The sequence below is a fragment of the Brienomyrus brachyistius genome, chromosome 3 (assembly GCF_023856365.1).
Source record: "Brienomyrus brachyistius isolate T26 chromosome 3, BBRACH_0.4, whole genome shotgun sequence".
Lineage (NCBI taxonomy): Eukaryota > Metazoa > Chordata > Actinopteri > Osteoglossiformes > Mormyridae > Brienomyrus > Brienomyrus brachyistius.
The window spans coordinates 2,636,162-2,657,922 of NC_064535.1; the positions used below are offsets into that span (position 1 = coordinate 2,636,162).

At 50.5% G+C, this 21,761-nt stretch overlaps 2 protein-coding genes and 1 non-coding gene across 6 annotated transcripts in view; 2 read left to right on the forward strand and 1 right to left on the reverse strand.

Annotated features, from left to right (window-relative positions):
* phactr2 (phosphatase and actin regulator 2) overlaps positions 1–13,295 on the forward strand; it is a 35,184-nt gene extending 21,889 nt beyond the window's left edge. For 3 of the 4 annotated variants that reach the window (XM_049006461.1, XM_049006463.1, XM_049006462.1), the window contains exons 2-13: positions 1,971–2,150; positions 4,300–4,374; positions 4,577–4,708; positions 6,019–6,237; positions 6,924–7,356; positions 8,041–8,213; positions 8,638–8,794; positions 8,998–9,053; positions 10,201–10,262; positions 10,510–10,647; positions 11,059–11,135; positions 11,256–13,295. In XM_049006461.1, coding sequence (XP_048862418.1) covers positions 1,971–2,150; positions 4,300–4,374; positions 4,577–4,708; positions 6,019–6,237; positions 6,924–7,356; positions 8,041–8,213; positions 8,638–8,794; positions 8,998–9,053; positions 10,201–10,262; positions 10,510–10,647; positions 11,059–11,135; positions 11,256–11,271 — 1,718 coding nt within the window. In that variant the 3' untranslated portion in view covers positions 11,272–13,295. The remainder of the gene's footprint in view (positions 1–1,970; positions 2,151–4,299; positions 4,375–4,576; positions 4,709–6,018; positions 6,238–6,923; positions 7,357–8,040; positions 8,214–8,637; positions 8,795–8,997; positions 9,054–10,200; positions 10,263–10,509; positions 10,648–11,058; positions 11,136–11,255) is intronic. The other variant, XM_049006464.1, reaches the window with a different exon arrangement.
* A 1,287-nt stretch (positions 13,296–14,582) lies between these two features.
* Positions 14,583–14,655, reverse strand: trnar-ucg (transfer RNA arginine (anticodon UCG)). Its single transcript has one exon. It is a non-coding gene; the product is annotated as a tRNA-Arg (tRNA).
* A 400-nt stretch (positions 14,656–15,055) lies between these two features.
* Positions 15,056–21,756, forward strand: ltv1 (LTV1 ribosome biogenesis factor). Its single transcript, XM_049008524.1, has 11 exons — positions 15,056–15,340; positions 15,686–15,817; positions 15,975–16,166; positions 16,399–16,486; positions 17,229–17,361; positions 17,470–17,710; positions 18,344–18,471; positions 18,830–18,966; positions 20,524–20,576; positions 20,745–20,945; positions 21,286–21,756. The coding sequence occupies exons 1-11, from the start codon at positions 15,338–15,340 to the stop codon at positions 21,397–21,399; spliced, it is 1,422 nt and encodes a 473-aa protein (XP_048864481.1). The 5' UTR covers positions 15,056–15,337; the 3' UTR covers positions 21,400–21,756.
* The last annotated feature ends 5 nt before the right edge of the window (positions 21,757–21,761 follow it).

Here is a 21,761-nt window from a genome sequence, read left to right on the forward strand (position 1 = left end):
TTTGGCAGAGGAGCCGTTTTAGAGGGGGGGGTTTCAGATGGAGATCAGTTCTGATCCAATATTGATGTTTTCTCACACCGCACATGGACATGTAGCTCACGTCCACGCGGAAATCAAATTAATCTAAAAATAGACGTCATTTGGATGTATAAATCAGGCCTTCAGGGGGAGTCTTCTTCATAACTGGCTCTTCTCGATGGACCAGATGGCCTCGGAAGGTTCCAGACAGGAGCTTCTCATGGAACCTCCCCATCTCCTTGCAATTTGAATGATACCTGCAGCTGCAGCTAGGGGGCGGTAGCAGTTCCGTAACCCTGTCCTTGATGATCACGCAGCTTTGCTTTGGATTGCGTTTGCTGCATGGTAACGGCGCTTCTGCCTAGGGGGCATCGTAGGTCTGACCTTGGCTTACGTCAGCAGCTGAACTGGCTGACATTTACGGTGCTGATAATCCAGATGTCTGGATAAAGCAGCTGTGACTGTATTTTCTGGAAGATGCACCTTTTGAGAACTGACTCGTATGTTTGGCTTCACCCGGAGCTGTTCCGTCGCACACACACTGGCGCATGGGTGGCGTGTGGCTCCGCGCAGCCCGTGTTGCCATGGCTGCTGTGATGATGCGCCGTTGCCGGGCGTCGGTCCGGCAGACTGTCGAGGCACCACCACCTCTGCCGATACCCCCAGGGGAAGCGACTGACCCGCAGACCTCAGACCTTAACCTGTGATCCCTTCGTAACCAGGTTTACCGACGCTGCGACCTGCTCCCGGTGGAGCCCACTGGAATTTGCGGCAGGGAAAAATACTAGAAGTTTCCGTTTGTCAGAGAGAGATTTTTACGGCGCCTCTCCGACAGTCGCTGTTGGTACAGCTGTGGGGGCTCGCTTCGGTGTACGCTTTCATTTAAGGCTGTATTTTGTCTTGGACATTTATTCTGGGGGGGAGGTTTAATGGAAAATAACAGCAGAATTAATCAGCTAAAAGCCTGTTGATTTACACAACGTTCTCTGCGTGCCGGGGAACACCAATCTGGAGCTTCTCTTTCTGGGAAGTTTTCCAGGACAATGCAGGACCTTGAAGAGGAAGGAAGGGAAGTTCTTCGATGAGCCTGAGTACATGTGCCGTGCGTGATGGTCCTCCCCTGATCTGTGACCAGCCGTGTACCCCCCCCCCCTCCCCCCCAAAGGCGTGTATGGTGTAGGTATCGGGTCGAGGAAACTGATGACATTATCACACCTTTCACTGGGTCCCAGGGATTGGGTTGCAGTTATACTTAGGGTTAGTACTAAATACGCACACTGAACCTCGTGGGAAGTGTCCCTCGTGCTGCTTCTGCGGGAGGAGGCGCGGGAGGAGGCGCAGGCTCAGTGTGACGGACTGAGCTGCTCTCTGCTTGTGGCCTGTAGCTGCTGCTAGGTCTCAGGCTGCCCGTAGGTGGGGTTTCCTCTGACACTCAGACTTGGTGCAGGACTGCTTATAGTCACCTCTGTTTCCACTTCCCGTCCTTAACAAAGCAGGATGGACGCTAAGGCAGAGGCCGCAGGCTGGGGGGGGGGGGGCACGCCTTTCACACCTTTTAGCTGCACCAGCTCAGCACATCTGTGGGTGAATAAATCACTGTAGGGCCTTGGATGCAGCGTGTAAGGTGTCCATAACAGGGGGTGTAGACTGTTCAGAATGAGTAAATGTTGTGTGTTTTCTACTGAGAGGAGAAACCTGGGTCTGGGGGTGTGACCGCATTGTGTCACTCATGAACTTTCTCCTAATCCCATTGGCTGCCTTAGTGATTCCCTTGGGGTTAATCTGTGCAGTGATTGGCCGTGTAAGCCCAGCCCATCCTCTGTAGGTTTCCCTGATTCGTTTCTTCTAACACCAGGATTCTCCAGCTCATACTAAACCTGCATGTGTTTTTTTCATGAAGCTCAGTGGGAAAGGCGAACGAGTTACAGGTGGCTGCTGTGCTTCCCTTTCAGTCGATGGGCTGGAGAAGCCTTCCCTGGCGAACTCAGACGTGGTGGTTGGGGGCACGGGCCCGGGGGCACAGACCCCACCCCTGAAGCAGAAGGGCAAACTCTCATCGCTCGGCAAGATCTTCAAGCCGTGGAAATGGCGCAAGAAGAAAACCAGCGAGAAGTTTCAGGACCTCTCCAAAGGTAGGTGTGTGTTTGAGGGAGAACACCTCAGTCTGCGTCACTGTGCTGCTCGGTGCCTGTGTGACCTCAGTCTGCGTCACTGTGCTGCTAGGTGCCTGTGTGACCTCAGTCTGCGTCACTGTGCTGCTAGGTGCCTGTGTGACCTCAGTCTGCGTCACTGTGCTACTAGGTGCCTGTGTGACCTCAGTCGGCGTCACTGTGCTGCTATGTGCCTGTGTGATCTCGGTCTGCGTCACTGTGCTGCTACGTGCCTGTGTGACCTCGGTCTGCGTCACTGTGCTGCTACGTGCCTGTGTGACCTCGGTCTGTGTCACTGTGCTGCTAGGTACCTGTGTGACCTCGGTCTGTGTCACTGTGCTGCTAGGTACCTGTGTGACCTCGGTCTGTGTCACTGTGCTGCTAGGTACCTGTGTGACCTCGGTCTGCGTCACTGTGCTGCTAGGTGCCTGTGTGACCTCGGTCTGCGTCACTGTGCTGCTAGGTGCCTGTGTGACCTCGGTCTGCGTCACTGTGCTACTAGGTGCCTGTGTGACCTCGGTCTGCGTCACTGTGCTGCTACGTGCCTGTGTGACCTCGGTCTGCGTCACTGTGCTGCTACGTGCCTGTGTGACCTCGGTCTGTCTCACTGTGCTGCTAGGTGCCTGTGTGACCTCGGTCTGTCTCACTGTGCTGCTAGGTACCTGTGTGACCTCGGTCTGTGTCACTGTGCTGCTAGGTACCTGTGTGACCTCGGTCTGTGTCACTGTGCTGCTAGGTACCTGTGTGACCTCGGTCTGTGTCACTGTGCTGCTAGGTACCTGTGTGACCTCGGTCTGCGTCACTGTGCTGCTAGGTGCCTGTGTGACCTCAGTCACACAGTGTGGTGGTTTTGATCGGCACCATGAAGCCCAGCTCCGTTTCGATCCGTCAAGCCGACTCCAGCTCAAAGGCGGCTCCATACCCTCCCTGTAATTTGCATTGTCATGTGATCTTCACGGCCTTCCGTTGGCCATTATGGATTTCTGAGAAGAGCTGGTGATGATGCTCATTATTCAGTTTCCGCAGTCCTGTACCAGAGGCATCACTTATAAACCCTATCTAGCAGCGCCCGACTAATAGAGGGTGTCGTCTAGCGGAGGTCGCAGTTTTCCGGATGGAAAATGCTTCTTTTCGGACCATTTCGGCACGTCTTAACTTGACGGTTCACACTCGTGGTGTGCTTCTGTGCCATTGCTGATGCAGGCTGATCCGGCCACATATAGGGGGCGTGGTTATTAAGGGTGTGGGAGCGTGTTCGGCTGAGTCACAGGGCTGAAGATATAAAGAGCATCTCCTACACAACAACAACAACAACAATAACAACAATGATGATAATCATTCTTGCAGTCGCTGTCAGGGACGAATGGCGATACACAAACGGCCCTCGGCTGAACCCGCCGTAGGCTCATGCTGCCAGGTCATTTATGAGCCGCTTTTGTAACGCGGCCAGCGATCGGCTGCCACATAAAGCCGTCTTTATGTGGGCCTGAGCCGGAGCCCAGCATCTGATAGCCAGGCCTGGCTGCCTGAGCACAGGCACATGCCAGAGGCCCTCGAGAGCTGCTGCTAGGGGCGGGCTCAGAGCGCGTCACGTCTGGCTCTCATTGGCTGCAATATAAAGGGGGTGTGGTCACACCGTACACAGGCCTGACACATTTACGCTTTTACAGCAGTCCCTCCCCACAGTAATTATTAAATATATTTAAACATTAATCCCAAACGTCCATCTAGCTGGACGGATGGATTAACCCATAATATCGGGGTGGGGGTAACTCCAGGGACCCCAGTAATACGGGAATTCAGGTTTTCCGAAGGACCGCTGGCTTCAGAGCTTCTATCGGCTTCAGAGGGCTGTGAACGGACGCGCCGCTCTGGTGGCGGGTCTCCATGGCAACACGGAGCGCCTTGACAATCCGCCGGCACCTCTGGTGAATTTACAGCACGTGACTGACAGGCAGCTTGGGCTTGTTGGGATTGTGAAGTTCCATCATTTACGTGTTTTTGTTAATATTCTTAGTAGGCGGGTCCATCTGGGTCCTTTTGGCGGGCCGAGGTTGAGGCCCCCCACCCTTCAGCTCTGCCGATGATGGTCATGGTGATGTTGTCGTGTTTCCTACCTTCTTCTTCCCAGTGCTGGAGAGGAAGATCTCCATGCGTCAGAGTCGGGAGGAGCTGATCCGCAGGGGCGTGCTGATTCCGGACCAAGGTGAGCCATGCCGCGTCTAAGGATGCCCCCTGTGAAGGGGGTTCCGCTGTCAGCCGCAGTAAAGGAGGTTCTCACGGTCCAGAGGAGGGCTTTCGGTGGGAGCAACCTCCTTACTGGGGGGGTTGCTTGTGCGTAGCGTTTTGGTGAGACCCCAGCGTGTTGCCCAACAACCGCCAGTTCACTCGAACCCTCTCCTTTCCAGATGAGCAGGTGAACTGTGAAACGTCCAATGGGCACACGGCCCCTGTCACTGTGGAGACGGCCCCCCCAGAGGCGGTCAAGGTGGAACTGGAGGCAGCTTCACCTGCACCCTGTGAGGACGACGACAGAACAGGTAAGGGACGCTCCGTTCAAGCGGCGGTCTGCTTGATGGTTGTGGTCTGTGATCCGTTTGGGACGTCCAAGGACGACGAGGGTCAGGATCAGTCCACAGCGTGTTTTCGGGGCTCGTAAATCTCGTTTGCTGTTTGACTCGTCTTGAAGCTCAGCTTCCGCTGGGGCTGCTGTGTGCCTCAGTGGGATAGGACCCTGTACCTGTGACGGGAAGGTCCAGGTTCAAATCCCAGACTCATTTTTGCTGAGCAGGGCCCGTAGCCCCTAAGCACTCCAGGGACTGGCTGACCGTTCTTTCTCAGAAACGGATGCTGTTTTGCATGAAAATATCTGCTAAGTAAATGGCTAATTCTCCACATTTCTGGTCGCAGTAGAGCTTCCAAGAGCTAATCTGTTCAGCATATGAAATAGGGGCCCTGCATGTCCCCTGCATGGCCCCTGCGTTTGACTGCTCTTTCTGGGAGGTTCCTGCTGTATGCGAAGGCCTTAACCCCCACCTCTGCAGGCTCTTGTGGCGGGCGGTCACCCGCGGGGGTGTTGACTGAAAAGCCCCTAAATGATCCGCCTCCGAAACACCCCTGGATTTGATATCTGTAGCCTGAACAGGCTCCGGAGAGCAGAGGGCCGGCCAGCCCTTCCCCCGAAAGCAGAAATGGCTCCAACGTCCAAAGTCATCTCACTTCTGTCTTACAGCTTTTTGATCTGGAGAGACCGGCTAGACTCTCCTTAATGGAAATGATCAGATGAAGATATTTCGAATGTTTGTGGAGGGTGTGGGGCAGCCAGTTCAGTGGATGGGGGGGGCGGGGGTATGATGATTAGCATCCAGAAGCTAAACAGCAATAAGATGAAGTGCTTTAACCTGTCACACACACAAACACACACACACACACACACACACACACACACCCATATGTGTCTTCCCTTGTCTGTGGGGATTTTCCATCAGTAAACTTAAATATAATTAGTGACTCTAACGGATGCCCACCCCCACACTCATGTTATCCTTTCCTGCAGTTAACAAGGCCGTTGTTTTGCTTTGGGCCATCCTACTTCATAACTCGATCATTTATCATTAAAATCTCATGGGCTAAGCGCAGGTCACCCCACATATCAGCCGTATTCCTGTGTCCACCCTGAGAATTAAATTCTAGTGGAAAGACAAGGTCAGGTCATGGCCGGGGTGGGGGTATGGAGTCAGCCGGGCCAGCAGGGGGTGCTCTGGCGTAGGGGCTGTGAAATTCTCGCTCCACACCATCCCTGCCTTTCCGTTGGCTGATGTGTCCACCCCCCTTCCCTGTGCCCACATAGAGAGGAAACAGGGCAGGCCAGACCCAAAGGTGACCCAGTCCCGTTCCCGGGAGGGGCTTGCTAAAAAGGGCCAGGCAGCCCCCCCGAAAACGCCCAGCGGGGCAGCAGGCGGGGTGGTGAGGAAGGATGCGACCTGTGGAGATAAAAAGGGGGCCAAGAGTGGGGGCAAGCAGACCCCGACTCCTAAGGGCACCTCGCGGAACAATAACCGTGGCAACGGTGAGTATGGGTGGGGCCTCTGTGAGGGCCGGCCTGCTTGCATGATGATTGGATCCTCTTCTGTCCCCCCCCCCCCCCCCCCCCCTTCATGATGGGCCATCGCCCAGTTCTGGACTCCGGACCTGGTCCTTGTGGGGTTCTGGGGGCCCGCGTCTTTGCACGTCTGAGATGGCCGCCAAAGTGGGGGGGTTCCTTCCAGAAAAGGGGAAGCGAACAGCGGCGACGCGCTTTCTGTCCGCTCTGTATGGCGGCCACTTCTCCATTTCGGCGGATCGGCACGGAAACCACCCCCCCCTCTGTTTTTCTCAAGCCGCCTGTTTCCGTGTTCTGTGTCACTGAACCGCGTCTGTGGGCACGCATGACTCCCACATGCATGTGTCTCTTCTCACAAGGAGGATCACTTACTGCCCAGGCCCTGTTGCGTGTTCTCTGCCTCTTGTGCACCGGTGAATTCGCATGTGTGCTGTGCTGGTACGTGTTCAGTGGGTCCGTCGCTGCATGGTTCACCATCAAGTAGGTTGGTCTGTCGGGACTCTAAGCTCGTTTGACGACCGGAGCTGCTGTCCACGTTACTGTTAAAATGCGTGCGCATGATGCAGATGTTTCTTCTTAAATAATTAGCTTGATTAGTCTAGGATTGTAGCAGCGATTGGCTCTAACAGGAATTGTTTGTTTTCCCCCCTTAGCCAAACCTACCCAAGTAAAAAAATCAGCAGGGGCGTCAAAGGCCCCCCCCCAGTCAGGACCGGTATCTGGCCCCTCTGGGGGGGCACACCGCCAGCCAAAAGACACTGACGGCACAGGTCCTAGGAAGAAGGCTGGCAGGAGGGCAGAGGACCCCTCAGGTACCACAAAGACCCCCACCAGAGCCCAGGCCATTCCCGGGGACGATGGGGCAGCCAATCAAAAGCCACGTCCGGCTGCGGGGGAGGAGCCAGCCAAAGAAGGACAATCGGCGCAAGCAGGCAGCAAGGTGGACGCGGAGGATGCGGCATCTGCTCCGGACGCGCAGAATGAGAAGTTCTACAACTGCCTCGAGGAGCAACCAGGCCCAGATGAAGATGGGGGCGTGGCCAGCGAGTCCAGCAAGACGCAGCCAGCCTCGGGGGGCTCCCAGCCGTAAGTCAATAACCTGACTGGCGTCATGGGGTCTGAGGAGAAGCTGTTTATCAGGAAGGCAGCGTGAGTGCCATCTAGAGACTCGTCAGTGTTCCTGCAGGTTGCAGGCTGCCTGCAGGGAGTGTGGTTAGGGACGAAGAGGCCGTTTCACACAGAGGAGCAGGACGGTGACTTGACGGGGTCGTGTTGTGCACGTACACATTGTTACAGTCATAATAATAAATAAGTTCCTTATTCGTATTTTATCATTATTATTTTATTTCGCTCATGACAAAGACGAGCAGCAATGGGGTAATGAGCAGGGTAGCAGTGGAGAAAGGACAAGGGCCTCGGACAGTGTAGGGTCACACGTGGGGCATAGAGGGCGCTGTTCGCTGTTTAAAACTGGCTGCGGTGCATGAATATGCCCACATTTGTCAGGAAGGACCAGTAAAATGTGCGACAATGGAAATGGCAAAATCTAAATTGTTTGGGTGTCAAAGAATGTTTATTGGCATGTTTACAGTTCACCTCAGAGAATCTGATATCTGTTTGTGCCCTAAACCACCCCTCCTACCTCCTGTCACGGTTGGGGGGGGGTGGGGGGCATGCATTTGACAACAAATCCACAGCCTCCCCCTGCCCCGCCCAGCCCCACCTGCCTTGGACAAGCAGGTCTGACAGAGGCTGTTCTGTGTCTTCCAGGCCACCAGGGGGCGACGTGAAACCCCAGGCCCGTATCGCGGACGGCCCACCAGAGACCATCCCCAGCGACAGCAGGGAGAGCCAGATCAGCGACTCGGATTCAGACAGGTCCACACTGTACCGCAGTGAGGAGGAAGAGGAGGAAGATGATGACGAGGATGAGCACAGCTCAAGTAGGCTGCTCCCAGAGCCTGGGGGAGTGGGGCGACGTGGGGGGGGGCGCTTGCTCTCTTTTCCTTCACTCTCGGTGTTAAATGCCCCTGATACTCTGTCTGTGCCCCACCCTGGCCGTGACCTGACCTTGCCTTTCCATTAGACCCGTATTGGTGTAAGAGTCCGTTAGGATACACACACGTCAGTGAAGCGTGATGCTTCTGTGCTGTATATCTTTGTGTCGTTAAAGCACAGTTAGCACAGCCGCCTTGTTAAGAGTCCCTCGCCCTCCCCACATGTGAAGGTCCAGCCCCCCCTACTGCTCTGAAGATACCGCGCCCCCCTGCCTCTGAGCATTCCGCCCCCTCCTGTCCTGAGGGTCCCGTCCCCTGTGCCTCAGAGAGCCCCACCCCTATTTCAGCATCCCCTCTATTCCTCACCCAGGTTCCCTGGCCAGTAAGATCCGCCGCCGGGATACACTGGCCATCAAGCTGGGAAACCGACCCAGCAAGCGGGAGCTGGAGGAGAAGAACATCCTCCCTCGCACATCGATGAGCGAGCGGCAGGAGCTGAGGCAGCAGATTGGCTGCAAGTTGGTCAGGTAGGGGGGGTGGCTGGGGGGGGGGGGTCCCACTCTCCTCCTGCTGTGTGCAGCTCTGTCCCAAGCACAACCATAGGGGGTTGGGGGGGGGTTAGCGGCACCTCAAACTGGTTCTGAGCAGAATTTTTGCCACCAGTTTTAGTCCTGGCCTTATCTAGTTTTATTTTTAAGTGAAATGTGAGTCACGCCGATCATCCCCGCAGGCGCCTGAGTCAGCGGCCGACACCGGAGGAGCTGGAGCAGAGAAACATCCTGAAGCGTAAGGAACTGGACACGCACACGCACACGCACACGCACACGCGGGCACAGCCCCCTACCCAGTGCCGGGAAACTCCCCTTTGATAGAACAATAAATCTGATGTATCATTACCGCGGTCGAGAGGCGAGATGAACGTTCTGGAGAAACTTTAGCTCAACGTTCTCCTGAAAACCTTACCTGTTGAAGGCCCAAGGAGGCAGCTCTCAGCGCCCGGCAGGGCGATAGCCGCCTCTCTCGTGGGTTCTGCTCTGCTTGGAGATTTAGCTGGACGTTCAGTCTCTGCTGTAGAGGGTCTCTGCTTTGGTGGTTGAAGGTGAAGTGAAAAACAGGAATGGAGGCCACCATCATTAAGGCAGAAGATCGGACAGGTGAAGTTTTACTGGTCTCTCAGACCTCTGCAGTCAGAGCTGAGCTTTCCCAGCAAAGGGGTCCTGAGGAGACGGCTGGCCTGGGATATGCCCGCAGGCCCCGCTTGGGATGAAGGCGCTGCAAGCGACCGGTGACAGAGAGCAACATTTGGCTCTGAGGGGACTTTCATGGACTTCAGTGTTTACAGGGGGGCACTTTTCATGAGGTGTTTACGTGGACATTCGTAACCGGATGTTTTGTACAGGTGTTAATGAGCTTTTAAAGCCATCGAATGACAAGCGATTTATCTGCCCCCGTTTTACCACCTGGTTCTGGAAAAGTGCACAAACTTCCTGCCCCCCCCCCCTGCTGATCAGCTCGTGTTGCTGCTGTGATGTCAGTGAGAGAACAGCGTGGGTTGGGGCGCGGCCGATCTCTGAAGGATGGTCCGTTCTCAGCATCTGGGCTCTGGGTGTGTTGCGAGGGGAGGGAAGCCGAAGCCACAAGGGGGGGCGTGTGGCCTTTCCTGAGAGCGCGCGCCCGCCGGCACCCTCGTGGCACGCGCACCCACGCATGTGAGGTATCGTGGACGAGCACGACATCATAGATCTGAAACTGAGCCCGAATTGGCAGTGCGTGTCAGTCCAGGAAGCGTTCATGCTCAGGGTGCCTGAACCGGCTCTGATCCGCACACCGAAAGCAGCTCAATCACATCGAATGTGTGGGTCTGTTATTTAAAGATTCCTTAAAACAATATTGTTCTTATCGGTGGTATTGAATTTACTTTTCTTTATTATAGAGAAAAATGAAGAAGAAGAGCAAGAGGCAAAACAAGAAATAAAAAGACGACTTTCTCGAAAGGTACAAACATATGAATTTGTTTCCAGCGGAAAGTCTATTTCAGTACCTGATCAGTACATCTTCAGCCTCAGCAATGATGTTTTACACGATGCCGAATTACATGTACAATGGCGCCATCTGCTGGACACAAGGAGAACTTTAGAAGAGCCTCTTTCTGTGTCGTGTCCTCAGTATTGTCCTCTGTGCTTTGGGGGGGGGGGGGGTTAAATGCTCCTTAGCTCTGCTTCACGTCGCCAACTCTCTGCAGCTGAGCGTGAGACCCACAGTGGCTGAGCTGGTAGCTCGGAGAATCCTGCGCTTCAATGAATACGTGGAAGTCACAGACGCCAAGGACTACGACCGCCGAGCGGACAAACCGTGGACTAGGCTGACTCCGGCTGACAAAGTAGGTCATGGACTACAGTACCCATAAATCCTGCTTCCTAATGCTTCTGCTGTTTCTGCAAAATTTACTCCCAAAAAACAACAATTGTCTGGGGAGGAACATAAAGTATCAAAGTGTAATGAGTTTAACCTTCTCATTAAAACATAAAATATATGTGTGGAGCAGCGTGCTAATCTGTGGCATAGGGGTCTGTACCCACGTCCAGAAGGGTGTCAGTTTGAATCCCAAGGTCAGCAGAGTAATCAAATCACTGTTGGGCTCAAGGATTAAGCCTCAATTGCTCAAGGGACTTTCCTGAATTGTACGTCACTTTGGACAAAAGTTTATCATAAGTCTAAGCATACTGTTCCGTAAGTGTGCCAACACAGCTGGGACTGGTTTCATGTAAATCCTGCTATTTGCGTCTCTCAGGCTGCTATCCGCAAGGAGCTGAACGAGTTCAAAAGCAAAGAGATGGAGGTACACGAGGAGAGCAAGCATTTCACAAGGTAACCGCTGTTTTACCAATGAAGAGAAGATTCCAGTAAATCATTGCGGCTCAGTGTTTCATGTGACCCGGACACGTGCATGTGATTGGTCAGGATCCTAACTTCCTGTTTCATTGGCAGGTTTCACCGGCCCTGACATTTGCGCTGCCCTGGGTGGCTGGGAGGGGCCCTGCACCCCAGGGACCCCCTTACAGACGGACTGACCACACTCCGCTCTGGACTCTGCTTTCAGTGCACCTGGTTAGAGGGCACCACCCCGACTCCAATGGCCGGAACTGGAACATCAAGTGTGGGATGGACAGGATTGCCTTCAGTGTTCAGTGAAGGCAGACAGATGGACAGATGTCTGCAGGCTGAACACACTGGCGCTGCCAGGGCGGGACTGCAATGCTGCAGGCTTCAGAACACACTCGTGCAGCCGGTCCTTTCGCTCTCTGCGCTGCGATGATGTCCATCTTAACACTAGACACCGATGACCATCTGACCTTGTTCACAAACAAACGGCCACAGACGGATTTCAGTGCTGCTCCTTAGGATGGTATTCAGGGTTAGATATTGAGGGTTGTAAGGGGGGGGGGTGCTCTCCCACAGCAGCCCACTAATAAATGCTGTTAGATTGGCACAGCTCCCAAAACACATTCATGGTGTGGGGATATTCTCTTACCTTTCACTTTGGCTTATAGTGGTGGTACAGTCACATGACCAGAATGTACCTTAAGCTGAGATTGAAACTGGATTTGCTCAGTGCCTCATGAAATGAGTATTTATTTAATACGATATCCGTATGATTTTATAAGGTCACAGTAGGGCACCTGTGATGTCCAGCTCGTGGGCACTGAATACCAATTCCGCTTCGTCTATTTACAGGAATCATTTGAGATCTCGGGGTTCCTATGTAGAGTCTCTTGTGATTTGTTTTCCGTGGGGGGGTTGGGGGGTGCAGTGCACAGTCCAGTTTTAAGGAGTAACCTGAACTATTGGCTATCAGACTCCCGAGATCAATGCACTCCTCCGACCAGCAGAGGGAACCGTCATGTGCTTTAAGGTGCCTTGGCTGGGAAATGTGGGGTTCTGCCGTCTTAATGGTTACCCATAGAGGCCATAAAAGTGTTTTTACATATTTAGGCTACAAGATAGCCTCAGTATTCCTGTCAATCAAACTTCTGCATTGGAATGTGCTATTTTTAATCCTGCTATAAATTGCCTAAGTTATTCTTTTCAGATATAGAACTTTCTGTACAGTATGTATATAAACCCGTTCGTATGAAACATTTCACTTTTTTTTAATATATATATATATATATGTTGGTTGTTCTACATGATGTCCTTTGTTTTAAGATCGTTTATCCTTTTTAAAGCCCCCCCCCCCTTAACTGTGTCCTCTGCTACACGCTGAGCAGTGCTCAAGAGCGCCCCCTACCTGCTCCCGCAGCTCTGTTCAGGTTCTGGAAATTCGGGCACTGGCTGAACATGCACTTCTTGACGGCCATCTCCTCCACTACGACTGAACTTTTTACCCAAAAATCCTGCTAAGTCAGGAGTGACTATCAGACTATTGGGGCTTGATGTGCACAGCTGAACTGCAAGGTGCAGCATGTCCACTGCTGTGGAGCGGAAATGTGATTTCGAGCCCGTGAATTTTGCCGTGAACAGCCTCCAGTGTGACTCCTGTAATCAGGGTGACCGGAGGCTGATGCTGAATCTGCCGAATATCATTGGCTGCATTTGTGAGATTTACTTGCAGTTTAAGGAAGGTGAAATGTGCACTTGGAGGACAATCTTAAATAAAGGTTCCTACTGTTTCGGATTTGGGGTATTGGGGGGGATTTTCACCATCGCAGCCTCGCAGTGAACTCGCAGGCGTGGGTCTAATCTGCAGCCCTTGATGCTTATGTTCTGCTGTCGCCATGGCGACTGTGAAGCGTGTTTGCCGCCAGCCATCTTGCCATGGCGGTGCGTTCTGTCACCAAGCTGGACCCCCCCGGAGAGACACTGGCGAAGAGCCCAGCCAATCACGTCCATGTTCTGCTTCCGGGATTTTGGCGGGTGGGAGACCTAACGACAAGGTGCTTTTGTGGGCAGGGTGGGGCAGTTCTTTGGAAATCAGTATGACTTGCACGACTATAGATAATTAAAGCTCCCTAATCGTGTTTTAAATTATGACTGGTGTATCTGTGTCATTACCACCCTCTGCCTTCCATTACTGACGATGAACCCTTTGTCGTTCACTTTCTGTAGTATAAGACTCCATTTCCTGTTTCAAAGGGAAGTTAAATTCTGGCTCAATAAACTCATGTAAATTTAAAATACACAGTACGACACACAGGCCCCTGTCCTGGTGATAATTCTGTTTAATGCGTTTGCTGTTCAATTTGTATCTTTTAAAGCTGATATGATTGGAATACCACTCACCTCCTGCATTTGCTTTCATCTAATCAATAATAGCCACAAGCTACTAGCATAAGTCCTGCTGATCCACCTTCATATCCAAATACACTTATTAGTTAGTGTCAAGTTCAAACCTGTGCATACCAGTGTTTGCGTTTCCCTGAAAAAAAAAAAAAACTTTTATTGTAAAGAACTCGGACTGGGTTTTCTCTTGCCCATCGGTGTGTGTGTGTGTGTGTGTGTGTGTGTGTGTGTGTGTGTGTGTGTGTGTGTGTGTGTGTGTGTGTGTGTGTGTGTGTGTGTGTGTCTGGTGTGACTGGTGTGACTGTGCGGCTTGCGATGGGTTGACACCCCATCCTGGGTCGTTCCCTGCTTTGTGCCGTAGCTTCCATTATCAGATCTGTACCCGCTGCGACCCTGAATACCACAAGGGGGTAAAAAAAAAATTGATGGAGGGAACAGGGACTGTTTCAGTGTAGATGTTACTAAACAAGTGATCTTGAGGTTAATAGACTCCTGGGCATTTGTGATTGACATCTAGGTATTTCAGTGTCACCCATCTACATACATACATGTGTTACAACTATTACACGTGGACAGGAGCGAAACCAGTGTTAACCTAGAGTGAACATCCTGAGACCATATACTAGCTGTGATCAGTAATTAGCAATGAAATATGTTTTAAGTAAATAACACACTAACATAAGTTTCATAATTTCACTTTTAAAATAATCACAAAATATTATTTAAAAGAAATAGTAAATTCTGTTTACATTTTTAAATGAATTATTTGGTTACACTATTTTAAAATCCAAAATTCAACTAGATTGTTGGGAATTAAAAAAAAAAAAAACTAAAATTGTTTAAGGCGAAAGTACATATCATTCACTTAACAGCTGGTTTTTAAGTGACGGACGTTTTCAAGAAAGCACGGCCCTGGAGGTTAAACACCCCGATCAGGGTCCCAAGTGTGATATCAAGCTGCCGAGCTACGGATTGAAACTGGCGACCTTCTGACCACAAACAATTAGCTAGTGAGCCACTCATGGCTCTCAAAACCGACCACGAAGGGACTCGAACCCTCAATCTTCTGATCCGAAGTCAGACGCCTTATCCATTAGGCCACGCGGTCTTATACAAATACTTCGTTTAAATTAACATCTAAATCAACAATATGTGTCCTTTAAAAATTAGTTCAAAGGGTGTCACAGTATCAATACCACGATCGCTAATTGTGAGTAATAATACATCAATCCGATTCATACATCCATCATTAAACTGCATCCAATCGAAGGTTGTAAAAACGAATTATCGATTAACGAGTGCGGCTCGTTTAAGTCAAGAAATAATCAACGCTTTAAACGATAATTGGCTGGTTCTTGTCCTCGTGTGTCGTGTTGGCCAATGAGAGGTGAGTGCGCTGCCACCTCCTCTGGTCTCTACAAGCCAGATCTGATGGAACGAACCAACTGCATAGGGGTGTATTCAATAAATACCTGCTTTTTTCGGATACATGTGTGGTCGCCTTTTTGCGAGATACGAACGAATATATTTTAATTGCTATGTATATTAAATGTTCCTTTTAAAAACTCATTTTGTAATGTTATTTTTCAAATTCTATTTATCCTCCTTGTATGCTGCCAGACCGTGTTTCCTGTCATGGCGGTGGTGACAAACAACACGTGAAGATTTTACGTCGCCGAAAACGTTTTTACTTTTCTTTTGTGGTGCTGACGAATGGAGTTGTGGAACCAAGTATAAAATACTAACTCTGTATTTATTTGAAATCACTTGGAATCAGCTGAAATCCGAACATGGTAAGCGTTGGTTTTGCATACAGGAGCGATAAATGCACCGTGATCTCACGTATACTTAAAGAAACGGAATAACTCGCATTATACAGGATATAGTCTGTATAGACATTTACATGGACACTTACACTTTACTTAGATCGTTGTAGGGTTAGAACGAGTTAACCGTAGTGTATTCATTTAAACTTTATTATTTTAATAATTATTTCATGTTGTTAATGCTGATCGATAAATAACCAGAGTGTATTTATATTTTTTACCAGTTTAACACCCGGATTGGTACTACTGTATCAATGCTGCAGTGCGTTTCTTAATGTCGTCCATCTGTTTACCTGTGTTGCCATGTCTTAGCCGCACAGAAAGAGGAAGGCTTTTATCGATAAGAAGAAGGCTGTGACATTTCACCTGGTGCACAGAAGCCAGCGGGACCCCTTGGCGGCTGACGAGACCGCTCCTCAGCGTGTGTTACTGCCAGCCAGCAAGGTAAGGCTGCCAATCATCCATCCATCCATCCATCCATCCATCACCCCATCTATCCCTCAACACAGGTACCCTGTGTTCCTGGGATAGACCCTTGACTCTCAGTTATTTAACCTTAGTGGATAATTGATATATTCATAAGCACAACTTTTTACTCTAGGCTGAGGTTGAGAAGAGACAGGAAGAGCAGAGGACGTTTGGGGTCTTCTTCGACGATGACTATGACTACCTGCAGCACCTCAAAGAGCCCTCCTGTCCTGGAGAGCTCGTGGTGGCAAGCGTACATCAGCGGGACCCTAAACTCATCATCACAGAGGATGGGCGGGTCAATGAGGAAGCCCCACCCCTTCCTGTAAGGCCACACAGATCTGGACATGCTCTCTCCACCTTGACAGACCCGGTGTGGTGGATAGCTTTCGAGATCATGTTGTATATGTTTAAAATGTATAAATATTGTTGGAATACTGTAGAGTAGATATTGTTATAGAGTAGGTAATGTTATGTGCACATTAGTGTGATAGAAAGCTGGGGATTTCACCTAGAGCGAGTTCATTTCCTTTTCTTAAGGTGATTTCATTCAACAGGCTGTCTCCATCAATCTGCCGTCCTCTGTGTTTGCCTCTGAGTTTGAAGAGGAGGTGGGATTGTTGAACAAAGCAGCCCCTGTATCAGGTGAGACCCCCCCCCCAGGTGTAGCGCCATCCTCTGGCAACAGTGTGAAGTGGGAGCGTGTAGAACTGCAAGCTGTTAATTGTCACTGGGTGACAGCAGGCACTCTCCAGTGTCCTGCTGTCTTTTATTCTTAAGGCTGTATATGTTTGTTTTTCCAGCTGAAATGGGTATTTGGTGGAGTTTTGGACCCTGAGCAGATGCTTGTAGCTGTACCCTCTTACACTTATTTGAGTGACTGTTAACAGCGGGTGATGCAGTTCTGTCTGTCTCACACTGATGCAATACAGTCATTTCTGCATGTTTGTATTTTATTACATATGGTATTTAATTAAAAGGTTAATATTTCATTTAGTAGACACATTTCGGGTATAGTGGTTTATGTTTCTCAGAGAAGTCAGTAAGTTCCTCTTATGTATTGAACATGTGAGCATGAATTGGGCGATTCGCTTATTATGAGAATCACTGAGGCTGGATGGGGGATAATTATCGCAGCAGCTCATTCTAGTCAGCCTGGGAGGATGTGCATTTTTCATAAAGCACACTTCATAAATGACATCTTCCTTTCCAATAGAATATTTTGAAAGTTAAAAATTTTAAGCAGTTTCAGACGCAGGGCATTACCTTTAATATAACTTATAAGTGCGTATTCCTCTTCCTGCTGACTGTGGTTTGACGGTGAGGTAATCTCTGGCCCTGCCCCCCAGCTCTTTTCTGATTGGCTCCCATCTGACTCCATCTCCAGGGCCACGGCTAGATATGGATCCTGACATCGTGGCCGCGATGGACGAGGACTTTGACTTTGATGACCCTGAAAACCAGCTAGAGGACGACTTCATTGTCCGGGCCAATGACATCGGGGGCAATGAAGATGCAGGGTGTGTATTTCAGCCCAGCCACTGACTGTCACTCTGAGCTGCTTAAATGGCGCCTACCATCCTTCCAGTCTGACGTCTGTGTGATAGAACTGTCCCCTCTCACTGCAGCCGTGGCGATGATGATGATGATGATGATGAGTGGGAAGATACGGATGATGAGGAGCCTGATGAAGAGCAGGAGGAAGAGTACGGTTCGGAAGGGCCCCTCTCAGAGGACGGGGACCTGGCCCCTCGGGAGCTGCTCTTCATGGACGAGGAGACGAAGAGCCGCTTCACTGAATACTCTATCACGTCATCTGTCATGCGGCGCAACGAGCAACTCACCCTGCTGGATGATCGCTTCGAGAAGGTGTTTCCTCGTCGCCGCTCTGACTCGCTCGGTCGCCCCTCTGACTCGCTCGGTCGCCCCTCTGACTCGCTCGGTCGCCCCTCTGACTCGCTCGGTCGCCCCTCTGACTCGCTCGGTCGCCCCTCTGACTCGCTCGGTCGCCGCTCCGGCCTGTTCAGTCACCCATTCGCTGCTCTGACTTCGCCACAGAAGTCAATTTTTTTAGATTTGAGAGAGATTTTGAATGTGCAGCTTTGAAGCGTAAAATGTCAGCATCGGCTCTGAGCTCCCCTGTCTCCCTCCGAACTGGCTGGCCATTTCCCTGCATGCCGCTGACTTTCATTTCCAATCTCTCTCCCACTTCTGGCCCCTATTTTAACTGGAGCTGCCTCTGGCTCATTCTGTAGTTTAATTAAAACTTCCCAGCATCCTTTGTAATTTGGCCATTTTGCTAGAAATGCAATTTAATGATTTAAATGCAGTTTGCAGCCACTTACGGTCAGCTGTGCTGATGTCTCCCTGGGCTGTTAAATGCAGCCCCCCCCTCCCAGGAGTTGCTGAACTGGAATTTGCACACCCCCCCATCCTTCCCTAGCGCCCCCTGCTTGTGTGAGCTTGCCCACCCCCTCACAGCTCCTCTCCCCCCCCCTGCAGTTTTACGAGCAGTTCGACGACGACGAGATCGGCGCGCTGGACAACGCAGAGCTGGAGGGCTTCATTGCCCCCGACAGTGTGCGCTTGGGGGAGGTCATCGACGACTACTACAGGCAGAAGGAGAAGGAGTAAGGCAAGGGGTGGGGGGATGCAAGTGTTTTAGGAAAGATCTTTAGTATCCATCTACTTATATTTCAGTACATCAGATGACATGAGAATTTTTTGGATCCCTGTGGGGGTAAATATCTTTGTTCAGTAACTCAGAAATACAGTAACACAAGAAAGGACGTTAAAAAGATACTGAGTGTAGAAACAAACACATAAAAGCATTTGCTTTGCAAACATGCCCTGAAAGCCTCTTTTGCAGGGCGCAGGAATTCTGCTCTTAGATTTAAGGCTTCTGAGATGCCTCTGGTCTCCCAGAAAGACCCGACCAAAGCCGACTGGGAGGGGAATGAGTGACCGTGCCATCGGTGTTACCTACAGGTACCAGAAGCCTGATGACTTGGGCCCGAGAGGACTCCCGCTGGTCGCTGAGGAGGAAGAACGCGAGGAAGAGGAGGAGATGGAGACCCTGGTGGTGGAGAAGCCGGCAGAGAAATGGGATTGCGAGTCGATCCTCAGTAAGGAGCCTTTCCCTCCCCTCCCGACAGTCCGTCATCCACCCCGGAGGCTCAGTAACCAGCCCTGACAATGCTGGGTTTAGGCTCTGTGCCACATGAATAGCTAGCGAGTTGAACTGGAAAGTCATAGCTGACTAGCTGGTTAGCAGAACATGCTGCTACAGCTTCTCCTAAACAAGGAACGTCTGTTATATTTAGTGTAGTGACCATTTGTGGCCAGAAGGGGGAGTTGCTGAATGGTGGTAAACACTGGGTGCTAAGGAGGTCTTTAAATAGTGAGCGACTAAATGACCTTTTACCCATTAAACTAGCACGTTTACCCTTCATGTCGTCTTCCAGGTGATCTTTCAGTGTTTCCCCCAGGTTTACAGCTTTGGGGGGGGGGGGGTCAGACAGACACCCACAGGATTCATGCTGTTCATGTGTTTCCTTTAATGACAGCAGTTAATATAACAACTGAACTAAACATCAGAACAGTTCTTTTTATGACAATTATCCACAAAGTGCATCGTTCTGGTTTCTGGAAGAACGTTTCTAGAGCCTCTTAATATGGGAAGTCAGAGACGTCTGGCCCTTTTACTGAGATCCGCATGCAGGCTGCTACGTAGATGGTCTCCTTGCAGCCTGTTGCGCATGTTTGTCTTGACCTGCAAATACATTAACTGTTAGGCTTTAAAAGTGACAGCTGATAGCTTAAAATAGTGATGGTTTAAAGCAGAAAATCCCATTATGAAACATATTTATTACCCTGTTCATGATTGAAAGGTCCCTCTCACAGTTTACACTGCTTTTCAGATGGTTGACGCGACATATTTAACGACGCGCTCTCTGTCCGCTGGGGGGGGGTGTGCTCACCTGTGTGTGCGCATGTGTCTGTACACACGCATGGGGGCGGAGCTCCGCCGTGCACGATACAGAGAGCAGAGGAGAATTGTGAACATGTGGCGGTGTAGAAACAAAAATGACAAGCTGTTGTGTAAATATGATAAATAACATTAGGCTATTTAGTTTGTTTAATAAAAGGAAAATGTATAGACCTGTTCTATAGGAAAGGTAACCTTAAATGACTTCTGTTGTAATCTGGCGCTATATAGAAAATAAAATTAACTTGACGTTCAAGGGGGGGCGGGAGGTGCCGTTGGGTGCCCCCCCCCCCCCCTAATATAATGGTAGGGGAAACACTGTCTTTAAATGTCCTTGCTTTACCTCCAGTATCCTTAATAAATGGCCCCTTTTGATACTTATCAGTATTAAAACATACGTTCCCTTATGGGTTATTAAGCATCAATCAAACTCCATTTGGACCTGCTGGATATGGGCAAGATCCTAAACCCTCTGAGCCCCACACGCCGTGCTCCAGCTTGTGAAAGGTCCCACAATAGTCTCTGGAAGCTTCTGGAAATGCCCATCTACTTTGTCCCTCCCTGACAAGGTGTTGTGTTTGCTGTTAGTCCAGGCCAGACAACGTAATGATAGATAAGTTAAAATCTACTGGTTAATCCTTAGCTTATCATGGGTGAACATTTTGCATGATTTTTGTTCTATGTTCTTTCACAGGTACTTACTCAAACTTGTATAATCGTCCAAAGATCATCAGTGACCCACCGAAGGTGAGATGTACTGTATTTTTTACTGAGCTATCCAGAGGCCTGTATTGATCAAGTTTTAACTAGTGGATGGGTCACTGCTGAGGGTGGGTGCTTGGGCAGTGGGCAAGCTGTCCGATCGGGTGCCGGTTGGAGGAAACCGGGTCCTGACCACCGGCCTTCGCTTTTCAGCCCAAGCCCATTCGAGTGTCCCAGAAGACCGGCATCCCGCTGGATGTCCTGCCAGAGAGGGGCCTGACAGCCAAGCAGGTGGAGCGCATGGAGAGGATCAACGACTCGGACCTGCCCCGCGCATCCACGCAGCCCCGGAGCAAGGAGGAGGGCAAGGAGGAGAGGAAGGCCAGGAAACAGGCCATCAGAGACGAGCGCAAGGTGGGAACCCAGCGATGGGCTGTGATGTGGCATATGGACATTATTTATAACATTCTCAGCCCAAAATTAATAAGGCTGATCTGACCACACCCAACCGGAACTGCCAAGGAGATCACAGTAGTTGAGTTGCATCTTGCTAGATGAACCAATAACCCTCATTAAACGTTAAACTCCTACAGAGGTGCTTAATCATGTGAATTTTGCTTTTTCCCAGTCATGCACATTTTAAGATGCAGGTCAAGCATTTTGAGAGCCACTGTAGATTAAATTTTTTTTACGGCATTTTTACACGAACAGATCATTTTGTGAGTTTTAGTGACGTTGATTTTCCATCCCGCAGGAGAGGAGGAGTGAAAAGAAAGCCAACAAACTGGCCTTCAAGCAGGAGAAGGCCAGGCAGGAGAAGGAGCTCCTGAACATGCGAGCCAACATACAGGGCCTAAAACTGTCATAACCCCCCCACCCCACGACCCCAGAGATCGCAACTCGGTTTGGACTCTGCAAGCTGTTTCACTTTCAGTTTGTTCTTTTTGACTTCAGCTGGGAGTTCTTGGGACTGACGCTCAGTCAGGTTGGGGCACGGCCCCATTTCGCCAGCCTCGTGTCCAGATCTATCAGCACGTTTTCCCGTTTTTAACACAGCTATGCACCGCTGCTCGCCTACAGGTGCGGAGCAGTACAAGCAGCCAAACACTCTGATTCCACGCAGCCCTAATCACTGACAGGCAGATCTGCATTCAGAGCATGTATCTTTATTCCCTCAGCATGGAAACCAATGCAATATTCTGTATAAAGTTGTTTATTCAGTTGATCTGT

What these genes read in the sequence shown, in the direction of transcription:
- ltv1 (XM_049008524.1), top strand. An exon ending in TACAGGCAGAAGGAGAAGGA is followed by an intron (nt 18,472 to 18,829) that starts GTAAGGCAAGGG and finishes TGTTACCTACAG; the next exon opens with GTACCAGAAGCCTGATGACT. An exon ending in CCATCAGAGACGAGCGCAAG is followed by an intron (nt 20,946 to 21,285) that starts GTGGGAACCCAG and finishes TCCATCCCGCAG; the next exon opens with GAGAGGAGGAGTGAAAAGAA.